The sequence below is a fragment of the Aquarana catesbeiana genome, linkage group LG08, assembly GCF_042186555.1.
Source record: "Aquarana catesbeiana isolate 2022-GZ linkage group LG08, ASM4218655v1, whole genome shotgun sequence".
NCBI lineage: Eukaryota > Metazoa > Chordata > Amphibia > Anura > Ranidae > Aquarana > Aquarana catesbeiana.
Window position 1 is genome coordinate 297,706,505 of NC_133331.1, and position 11,975 is coordinate 297,718,479.

Consider the following 11,975-nt stretch of genomic DNA (forward strand, 5'->3'; position numbering starts at 1 on the left):
TCTGCTCTCTCCCTGGGCCATAATCAGTGGGTGAAAGGCTTGCTCCTAGTTCTCTCCAAAAGAGGTTGGTTAGGTCTGTCACATTTCTCCCCCATCAAAAGTCGACTAACAAGGTCCCAGACCTCCACCTTGTCTGGACATGCGATAGTCAAGCACATGTACTTACATAGGTGGTCAACCTGATTTCCATTCTTGGCCGCAGGGAAAGGTTACTGTCAGTAGGTGTGGGATAGAGGTCATTGACTCTCTGTCCGGTCGCCAGCGCTTCAGCTGGGTTGTCTCTATCATTCCATGGCTCAGTCTGTTGTTGGGCAGAGGGGCTGACTTCCGCAGTTCCCTGAAGATGTGGAAACACTGTGGGTGCTAGGCAGAGGCCAGCGGTGCTCTACCCTGTTGCTAGCGATTCAGCTGGGAGTAGAAGCTTCACTACTTCAGCTTGTTGCTGGGGAGAGGGACCAACTGCCCCAGCTCCATGGGACTCTGTAGTTGTTGCCAGCATGGAGTAGAGGCTGGTAGCACTATGTCCTGTTGTCAGCACTTCTGCAGGGGATGCCACATCATCAGCTCCAGCTAACTGTTGGGGGGGGAGGCCGATTGATTCATCTTCTGTTTCCTCATCTGGTTGCTGGGCTGACATTTCTCTGTCACTGTCTCCCAGGTGCACGGATCCTGGCTGGGGAGGGAAGACAATTTCCTCCCCTCTGGATGACTGTTGGGGAGGGAGGATGACAACCTCTTCTCCCTTCTCCCCCTGGAAACTGATCTGCTGCTGGGAAGTGACTGTCTCGTTCTCACCGTGGGCCTCCGGAACTGCAGCAGGTGTGGGGCAGAGTTCTTTGACCCTCTGTCCAGTTACCAGTGCTTCAGCTGGAGAAGTTTGTTGTAACTTTACAGATGCTGCTGTTGGGAAGTCCCATGTCCCTGTCAGTGAAGTGGGAGATAGGCTGGCTGCCTCTTCTCTCAGGAAGGCTGAAGCTGTTGTTGGTGCTGGGCAGAACTCAGTGATGTTCTGCGCTGATGCCAGCTCTTCTGCTGAAGGCTCACCCAGGTGTTCTTCCTCAGCAGAAAAGTCGATTAAATCACTAGTCTCTGGAATTGCTGAAAATCCAGGGCACGGGCTGGTGGACCTTGGGCCCAGTGCCAACACTTTGGCAGGTTACTCATCATTCATAATATCCTTTGATGAAAAGTCAATTAAATCCCTATTTTCTGTGATCCATGGCTGTGGAATGAGGATGCCTTCCTCTTCTCCCGAGCCCTTGAACTTTCGTTGGACAGATACATTTCTCCATCTAAGATCATCCTATGCAGAAACAGGATCACCATGGTGAGTCAACACCTGCATCCGCCATAAGACCTCTGCATCCATAGCTGTGGGCAGAGATGGGCAAAGCACATACTGGTACTCTGCTCCATTGCTGACACTTCAGCCGAGATTTCAGGACTGTCAGCTGCTACTTCTGGATAGTCCCAGGCAAAGGGAGCCCAGCACTGGCACTAAGCAGAGTCTAGCAGCCATCTGTAGGCAGTCTCCAGATCCCATTCCTGAACGGCCAGAAATTCCATACTTCCACTTCCGAGATGTTCAGCACCTCTTCTCTGTAATCCATGATTTCTTCCAACCGCCACTCCAAATCGCTCCCAAAGTTAAGGCACATAGACCATCCTGTAACGAGTGGTGAAAAAAACCTGAGTTCCTTATAAGGGCTCTATTGAACATATATTAAAAGAAGGGGGTTGGGTGGGACTTTGTATGAAGCACGGCTAGGTAATAAGATACGCAATCACATGATGGTAAATTCCGAAGTAATATACATTGAATAATTTAAAAAAACATGATAGACAATAGTAACACCTTAACAGTTTATTATACATGATTCACAGTAATAATAGATACATTAATATATAGTAATAAAAATATTCCAATTCATAATAAAGATAATGATGTTAATAGTGATAATAATTGATGATAAAATTCATGTTATTAAGTCTCAGAATCACAATCGTAATTGTTGGCCAACATTTGTGTGACCGTGTGTATGCAAGACAAGTTGGAGCCAACAACCTTCGAACAAAATTCCACAGTTTTGCTGTCGGAATGTCCGATCGCGTGTACAGGGCATTAGGATGGAAACCATGACAGCCAGTGTGTTGGGGTGTGAAGGTGAGAAAAGTATGTGCTCCACCCACGTGCAGTCTTTATAGCCACAGGCAGCCATAGAGTGCCACCAACGTCACGCTGCGTACTCAAGGGGGAGGCGGTTTCAATGCCCGGACACCTAGTGTCAATCGGCAACTGGCTCTCAAGACTTCCCGTCGTGATAATTGCTGATTGAATGCAACACGTCGGTGTGCGGCGTCACATGACGTCACATGTGAGGCGTGGCATTGATGTGCGTCGGGTGCCCGCCCAGCCCCCCGCAACGGTAGGAGAAAGGAGGAGGGAGGAGCCTCGGCCCACATCGCAGCTCCCAAAAATGCAGGAACCAAGGCGCCGCCAATCAAGGCACATCAATAATTAAGTACAGTAAAACCTTGGTTTGAGAGTAACTTGGTTTGAGAGCGTTTTGCAAGACAAGCAAAATGTTTAACCACTAGAGATCGATCCGCGCTATAGCCGAATGACGGCTACAGAGCGGACCTGCTTTGCCGGGACGACGTCAATGAGACTCGCCTGATCACAGATCGGAGTGAGGGGTCGATCCCGACCTCTTACCATGTGATCAGCTGTCAGCCAATGACAGGTGATCATGTGATGTCAACAGAGCTGGTAATCGGCTATTTTTTCTCCTCTCGCTGACAGCGTGAGGAGGAAAAAAAAGCCGATCACCGGCGGCCGTAAGAGGGACATCAGTCCTGATCACGGAGATCTGCAGCTAGATCACCAGTGCCCAAATGTGCCCCCTGCCAGTGCCACCTAGCAATAGGCAGCAGTGCCGCCTACCAGTGCCACCCGTCAATGCCCACAGTGCCACCCATCAGTGCCCACAATCAGTGCCTCAACAACAGTGCTGCACATCAGTGCCACCTATCAGTGCCCATCAGTGTCACCTACCAGTGCCCATAAGTGCCGCCCATCACTGCCGCCCATCCATGCCACCCATCTGTGCCCATCAGTGCCGCCTTATCTGTGCCCATCAGTACCACCTTATCTGTCCCCATCAGTGCCGCCTTATCTGTGCTTATCAGTGCCCCCTAACTGTGCCTATCAATGCTGCCTTAACTGTGCCAATCTGTGCCCATCAGTGCAGCCTATCAGTGCCCACCAGTGCCGCCTCATCAGCGCATATCAATGAAGGAGAAAAATTACCTGTTTGCAAAATTTAATAACAAACTATGAAACATGTTTTTTTGTTTTTTTTTCAAAATTTTCCATTTTTTTGTTTGTTTAGCAAAAAATAAAAACCCCCAGAGGTGATCAAATACCACCAAAAGAAAGCTCTATTTGTGGGAAAAAAATGATAAAAATTTCATTTGAGTACAGTGTTGTATGACCGCGCAATTGTCATTCAAAGTGTGTCAGTGCTGAAAGCTGAAAATTGGTCTGGGCAGGAGGGGGGTTTAAGTGCCCGGTAAGCAAGTGGTTAAATAAATTTTGCCTTGATATACAAGCGACGTCTTGATATGCAAGTGGCGTCATGTCACAGCTGAGTATAAAAAAGAAGAGAGGAGCCCTCTAAGTGAAGCTAAATGGTTACATTTAATGAAGGTACAACATTTAGCAACTTATTACTACACTTAGAGGTGCCTCTCTTCTCTTTTATACCCTGTAAAAAAAATACTTTGATATACAAGTGCTTTGGATTACAAGCATGTTTCTGGAACGAATTATGCTTACAAACCAAGGTTTTACTGTAATTAAAGTAGCATCCAGAGTGTCAACCAAGAGTCATAATGCCATGTATGTAGACCTCATTTAAAGTCCCAACTCCTCTTTTCACAATTATAAGGGCTCTAGGCGGAAGTGGCATTAAAGGGTGTGATGTGACACCTGGTCATCCATCTGAAACTGCGATCCAAGTGGTTCAATTTTAGGGCCAAATTTGCTTAGTGGAGCCAGTAGAGTCCATGCTGTCAACCCATGCTGGGTGGCTTTATATGAGATTGCTCTCCTTTTGCTGCGGTTGTCTACCATCCAGCTTTACACATATATTTTGTGGCCTCTTACTCTTCCATTAGTGAATGCGAGCAAGCTGCCTCTGTTGCCTTCTCCTTGATAGCCATTGATCTTCTGTGGGGCTTGAGGTCTGGGTTGGGCTGAGACCCGTGTGGTCTGCAATACTGAGCCATTACCTGTCGGTCTGGACATCCAGTCACATTCATATCTTTAATTGCTTCCACTTCCTTAATCCCTGATGAAGACTTTATATAGGTTGAAACGCGTTGGTTTGACTTAGTGGATATGCAATTCATTTAAATAATTTCATGCATCCCTGCAGTATATGTATATTGTAGGAATGGTAAAAGATCAGGACGTGAAGTGTCCAGACCAGCCAATTTTAAACCTGTTGTTCAATAAAAGTTTTTCTATTTTTTATACACCAATATGTAATTGTGTGATTTCTATTGCTGCAACAAAGTCCCATGGGAGATATCTTTTGTCTAAAGTTAGGGCACATAGACCATCCTGTAATGAGTGGTGAAAGGGCACCTGAGTTCCTTATAAGGGTTTTAGGTGGAAGTGGCATTAAAAAGGTGTGATGTAACACCTGGTCTTCCACCTGAGACTGAGCTCCAAGTGGTTGAAATTTAGGGCCAAATTTGAAAAGCTTACGCCATAAGGTGAATACAGTCTAAACATAGTAATGTTTTATACAGTGATGGTCAGAGGAACAGGGCGACTCTTGCTTTGATGAAGGCTTCTTAGCCAAAACACGTAGCCTGTACCCGTGTACCCGTGTAACCAAATAAAGGACTTTTACTCAAGAGCATCCGAGTCGCCAGCCCTTTTCTGATTCAAACAGGGCAACTCTGTCTTATCTGTCCAGAATGCTGGACTATATATAAAGGCCATGCCTTACCCGTCACACTGAGCATACCCCCGAAGGGGTCTTTAGGGGCTGGGCTCCATAGCGATGGACCACCACCCTGGATTTGTATAGCACCCTGCAGCTAACTCAACACATTGCACCAAAAGCGGTAGCGAGCGCCTCATGCTGGATCCAATGTCTGAAGCAACATTACAGGGCATTCCCCCCGGGCGTGGGGGTCTGAATATCGCTTGTACCGAGGTTGTACCAATCTGGGTTCACCGCTTCTGTCTAGACCAGGGAGGGGGTCTCCAAACTACGTCCCTCTAGTTGTTCAGGAATTACAATTCCCATCATGCCTAGTCATGTCTGTGAAGGTCAGAGTTTTACAACGCCTCATGGGGACGTGTAGTTCCGCAACACTTGGAGGGCCGTAGTTTGGAGATGCCTGGTCTAGACAGAAGAAGATAGGGAGGTGCTGATTAAGGAAAAACGGAAGATAAAATAATAAAGAAGAAAAATAATAAGCTAGTGAAGATAAGCCACAAATATACACCGCTCTAGGTTGGTGGACATTATTCTGCTCACACAATCAGTGCAAGTCCAGCTGGTCACTGAGGAGACAAAAGAAACCAGAATGGACCAGGAAAATACTCCTTTATTACAATAAAACCAGAAGTGAGAGCATGGCAGGAGAGATGAGACTGTCTACGCGTTTCACACTACAAGCACTTAGCAGACCCGCCATGCTGCTTTCTCTTCATTTAGACATACAACATCAATTGGCATATTAATCAATAATTAAGCTGAGTATGATAGACACAGAATTCTTTGTTAAGAATAGCTGGTTGTCAAGGAGCAGGCGGGGAAGCCGTCCGACGCGTCCATAACAACCGATGACTCATTAGCTTTCAACGGTGAACAAAGGAATGGCGGCAATGAAAAAAAAAAAAGGAAAAAAAAAAAAAAAGTGAGGCCCCCTCCCCATCCATACCAGCCCCTTTACACCAAAATTAGGAAAAAAATAATCGACATGCCCCCCCCCCCCCAATCCATACCAAGCCTTTACGTCAAAAAAAAAAAACGACATGGGGCCGCCCCCCCAAAATCCATACCAGACTCTTATCCAAGCATACTGGGTCGATGATGTCACAAGGGGGAGAAGTTGCCTGGTGACATTATCGGGTAGCTCCGCCTCTTAGTTATTTTATGGAACTGTCAGATGGCAGGAGCCTTTGTCAGGTGTGGACCTCTTTTTTTTGGGGGGGGGTTGGTGGCGGTGTTCATCGTGATTGACGCTGGATTTACTTTTTTAATTTGTGGGACATTTTTTTTTTTTAAATAAAGGAATTGTCAAAAGCTGTCTCTGTGACAGTTCCCCGATGGTAGTGTGCCCATAGCAAAGGTCTACAAAGTCATGGACGAGCAAGTTTTGTGTGGAGGAACTTGACTGGGTTGAGGCAGTGGGAACAGTTTGGGGGACGGCCCCTTCATGTTCTGACATGACTGCCCATCAGTGCACAAAGCAAGGTCCATAAAGACATGGATGAGCGAGTTTGGGGTGGAGGAACTTGACTGGGTTGAGGCCAGGACTCTGTGCAGGCCAGTCAAGTTCCTCCACCCCAAACTCGCTCATCCAAGTCTTTATGGACCTTGCTTTGTGCACTGGTCCAAATCATTTGGTGGAGGGGGGATTATGGTGTGGGGGTTGTTTTTCAGGGGTTGGGCTTGGCCCCTTAGTTCCAGTGAAGGGAACTCTTAAGACGTCAGCATACCAAGACATTTTGGACAATTTCATGCCCCCAACTTTGTGGGAACAGTTTGGGGACGGCCCCTTCCTGTTCTGACATGACTACGCACCAGTGCACAAAGCAAGGTCCATAAAGACATGGATGAGCGAGTTTGGGGTGGAGGAATTTAACTGGGTTGAGGCCAGGACTCTGTGCAGGCCAGTTAAGTTCCTCCACCCCAAACTCGCTCATCCATGTCTTTATGGACCTTGCTTTGTGCACTGCTGCACAGTAATGTTGGGGCCGTCCCCAAAACTGTTCCCACAAAGTTGGGAGCATAATATTGTCCAAAATGTCTTGGTATGCTGACGCCTTAAGAGTTCCCTTCACTGGAACTAAGGGGGCCAAGCCCAACCCCTGAAAAACAACCCCACACCATAATCCCCCCTCCACCAAATGATTTGGACCAGTGCACAAAGCAAGGTCCATAAAGACATGGATGAGCGAGTTTGGTGGTGGAGGAACTTGACTGGCCTGCACAGAGTCCTGACCTCAACCCAATAGAACACCTTTGGGAGGAATTAGAGCGGAGACTGCGAGCCAGGCCTTCTCGTCCAACATCAGTGCCTGACCTCCCAAATGTTCTTCTGGAAGAATGGTCAAACATTCCCATAGACGAACTCCTAAACCTTGTGGACGGCCTTCCCAGAAGAGTTGAAGCTGTTATAGCGGTAAAGGGTGGGCCAACTCAATATTGAACCCTACGGACTAAGACTGGGATGTCATTAAAGTTCAAGTGCGTGTAAAGGCAGGCGTCCCAATACTTTTGGTAATATAGTGTATAGATAGACACCCCCGATGGTCCAGATCTAAGAATACCGAAGTGAAACGTTCTTTCTAATGAACTACACCAGAGAGATGAACACGGCCAAATGCGGTATTTTCAATTGTAAATCAATACTTGCACTTATACTATTGGTATAATTAACTTACGTTCTTCGATGTCTACTGTGCCCAAAAGTACATGAGTCTGACCTCAGCTATTTGTAGGAAACCACGCCTGAGGAAGGAAATTACGTGTCCTACTTATAACTAATAAAAAGCACCAATAGTGACAAGCATTCATCCAGGCATGACAAATGTTGTCCTTATTTTAATAAATACAGTGATTTCCTATGATCGTCAGCTCCATCTAGTGGCCATAGTGCGGTATTTTCCCTGAAATACCTCAATCAGGAGGAATAGTGCATAATGGCCTTTAGATGGCGCTGATAACCATAGGAAATCATTGTATGAAATAAAATATGACCAAAATTGGTCATGGCTGACCACATTTCTTCAACAATTTTTTTTTTTTTTTTTAAGAAACAGACCTGTAAGTGTTTGTGAAATCTTCCACCACAAAATGTACTCAGCCAATGAGAGGTAATGACTCCATTTTTATTTTAAAAGGCCTAGAGGACCGCCTATTAAGTGGTGGGGTTAACGTGTTTCGTCCTGGAAGACGACTTGAGAAAACAGACCTCTTGCAAGAGTTTACACCACAAAATGTACTCAGCCAATGAGAGGTAATGACTCCATTTTTATTTTAAAAGGCCTAGAGGACCGCCTATTAAGTGGTGGGGTTAACGTATTTCGTCCTAGAAGACGACTTGAGAAAACAGACCTCTTGCAAGAGAATTATAGACCTCTAAATCTCCATACCACAAAATGTACTCAGGCAATGAGAGGTAAGGACTCCATTTTTATTTTTCTTCTGCTATCAATGGACAACACGGTACAACACTTCATCCATGTCTTTGGTGATCTCTGATCTCCTTATCAACTGTTTCTTCCATGATGAAGATCAGCCATGGAGTATATCTGAGGTGTATATCAGGGTGTGCTTTGTAATGAAACGTCCGCACACTCCGCTTGAGTGCTTTCGTCGTGTACCGCTTCCTCCCAGTCTGAATATAGATATCAGATATTTCAACTGCTGACAACCACAAACTAGGCAGTACTCATTTGGTTGCTCAACATGAACGCCAAACGAGTCCTGCCTTGTTCCTGGTTGTAATATGCTGCTGATATCTTCTATCCATTCTCAGACTGGAGGAAGCAGTATATGACGAAAGCACTCAAGCGGAGTGTGGGACATTTCGTTACATGCTTCTTCCCCACATGTCCATCAACATTTAATATAGAAGACATTTCCCACAATCAAGGCACTAATACACCTCAAGGGGTTGTGTGGGACCCCTTATGTACAGGAAGACAGGACTTCACTGAGGAACATTCCCCTCATTTAGGACAAGAATACGGCTTCTCCCCCCGTGTGAGATCTCTTATGTCTGTAAAAAATGGACCTATCTGAAAAACATTTCCCGCACTCAGGACAGGAATACGGCTTCTCCCCCCGTGTGCGATCTCTGATGTGATTTAAGACTGTACTTATTTGAAAAACATTTCCAACATTCAGGACAGGAATACGGCTTCTCCCCCGTGTGCAATTTCTTATGTGTGGAAAGATTGGACTTCCTTGAAAAACATTTCCCGCACTCAGGACAGGAATACGGCTTTTCACCCGTGTGCAATCTTTGATGTGTGTAAAGAGAGGACTTCACTGAAAAACATTTCCTGCACGCGGGACAGGAATACGGCTTCTCCCCAGTGTGTAATCTCTGATGTCTGTTAAGAGAGGACTTCACTGAAAAACATTTCCTGCACGCGGGACAGGAATACGGCTTCTCCCCAGTGTGTAATCTCTGATGTCTGTTAAGACTGGACTTCTGTGAAAAACATGTTCCGCACTCAGAACAGGAGTATGGCTTTTCCCCCGTGTGAGATCTCCGATGTTTGTATAGATGCGATTTATCTGAAAAACATTTCCCGCACTTAGAACAGGTATACGGTTTTTCCCCTGTGTGAAACCTCTGATGTGTGGCAAGATCTGTTTTCTGTGCAAAACCTTTCCCGCACTCAGGACAGGAATAAGGCCTCTCGCCTGTGTGGGACCTTTGATGTATGATAAGTTTGGACCTATGTGAAAAACATTTCCCGCACTCAGAACAGACAAGTGTTTTTTCCTCCGTGTGAGATCTCTGATGTGTGACAAGATCTGATCTTTCTACAAAACATTTCCCGCACTGAAGACAGGAATAAGGCCCCTCTCCTTTGTGAGACCTTTGGTGAATGTTTAGATTGGACTTCTTTGAAAAAAAATTGCCGCACTCGGAGCAGAAATAAGGTTTTTCCCCCGTGTGAGACCTCCGATGTTCGACAAGATCTGATTTTTTAAAAAAACATTTCCCGCACTCAAGACAGGAATAAGGCCTTTCACCCGTGTGAGACCTCTGATGTGTAATAAGATGGGCCTTCTGCGAAAAACATTTCCCGCACTCAGAACATGAATATGGTTTTTCTCCTGTGTGAGACCTCAGATGTAGGACAAGATCTGATTTTCGTACAAAACTTTTCCCACACTCTGAACAGGAAACCAGATTTTTCCCCTTGTGCAGTCTTCGATGTCTGTAAAAATGTGACTTATCTGAAAAACTTTTTCCGCACTCAGGACAGCAATACGGCTTCTCACCCGTGTGAGATCTCTGATGTGTGTGAAGATTGGACTTCTCTGAAAAACACTTTCCGCACTCAGGACAGGAATATGGCTTCTTTGTCATGTGCAATCTCTGATGTCTGTAAAGGCAGGCCTTCCGTGAAAAACATTTTCCGCACTCAGTACAGGAATACGGCTTCTCCCCAGTGTGCAAACTCTGATGTCTATAAAGACTGGACTTCTGCAAAAAACATTTCCCGCACTCAGGACAGGAATACGGCTTCTCCCCAGTGTGCAATCTCTGATGTCTGTAAAGACCTGACTTCTGTGAAAAACATTTCCCGCACTCAGGACAGGAATATGGCTTTTCCCCCTTTGGCTTCTCACCTGTGTGAGATCTTTTATGCACATATAGATTGGATTTAAAACAAAAACACTTCCCGCACTCAGTACAGGAAAACATTTGATCTGTTAGAAGGACGGCACCGTCCCTCACAGTCTGAGGTTCCTCAGGATAAGAGGAATACGATGGTCCGGCACCGTCCCTCACAGTCTGAGGTTCCTCAGGATAAGAGGAATACGATGGTCCGGCACCGTCCCGCACAGTCTGAGGTTCCTCAGGATAAGAGGAATACGATGGTCCGGCACCGTCCCTCACAGTCTGAGGTTCCTCAGGATAAGAGGAATACGATGGTCCGGCACCGTCCCTCACAGTCTGAGGTTCCTCAGGATAAGAGGAATACGATGGTCCGGCACCGTCCCGCACAGTCTGAGGTTCCTCGGGATAAGAGGAATACGATGGTCCGGCACCGTCCCTCACAGTCTGAGGTTCCTCAGGATAAGAGGAATACGATGGTCCGGCACCGTCCCGCACAGTCTGAGGTTCCTCAGGATAAGAGGAATACGATGGTTCATCTACACTGTGTGGTGCCGGATGGACATTTGAGGTAGTCGGGTTTTCTCCTGGACTATACTGTGTGATGTCCTCATCTTCTACTTTACAGTCTGGAGACAAAGTGAGACAATCCTCTGAGGTTTTCCTCATCTCCCGTCCATCTACTAAAATAAAGATATAAATATTATTACTAGACATGAGCTGATTGGTTCGCCCACATCAGGCAGCTTTGTCTCTGAGGATCTTACAATTCCCCCCTCAAGGTAACTAGTAAATGTGTCCTCTGATCTCCTAGCAGTTCATTTCTTTATTCATGGACCTTAGTCAGAGAGTGAGGAAACAACGAGAACTGTCTTTTATAGGAGTGACAGTGATGAGGGGATTATAGGACGAGTGTCCCCACCCCCTCTATCACTCATTGCCATCTTCCCAACACAAGAAGTCCTGCACTTCCTTATTTAGTCCATGATTTAATCATGAATAACAGCGGGGCTGAGCCCCACCAGAGGTCAGAGAGTGAGGATGGGGGGAGAACAACCAAGATGAAGACTGGACTGATCCTGAAGACCACCATCATTGGGTTATTGACTCCTCCCTCATTATCACTTTCTGTTTAAGGTTCCAAAGTTGGAGGATGTTATCACATTATTATCACCATGTAAAAGTCTGTGCTCCAATCAAATCATCAGATATAAAATGTCCAGCTGGTAGGAAATGGGTGTAACAAAAGAGAATACATATTATGTGTATATATAGCAGTGGGTAGAGGGGAGAGAGCAGAAGTCAGGAGTATGTAATATATACTGTATAATATACAACAGATAGGACTATATAGTATCAGA

At 46.0% G+C, this 11,975-nt stretch overlaps 1 protein-coding gene across 1 annotated transcript in view; it reads right to left on the minus strand.

The window, feature by feature from the left end:
* Nucleotides 1-11,293, minus strand: part of LOC141104998 (uncharacterized) — a 35,958-nt gene extending 24,665 nt beyond the window's left edge. The window contains exon 1 of the mRNA XM_073594805.1: nt 9,134-11,293. Coding sequence (XP_073450906.1) covers nt 9,134-11,283 — 2,150 coding nt within the window. The 5' untranslated portion in view covers nt 11,284-11,293. The remainder of the gene's footprint in view (nt 1-9,133) is intronic.
* Nucleotides 11,294-11,975: the final 682 nt, after the last annotated feature.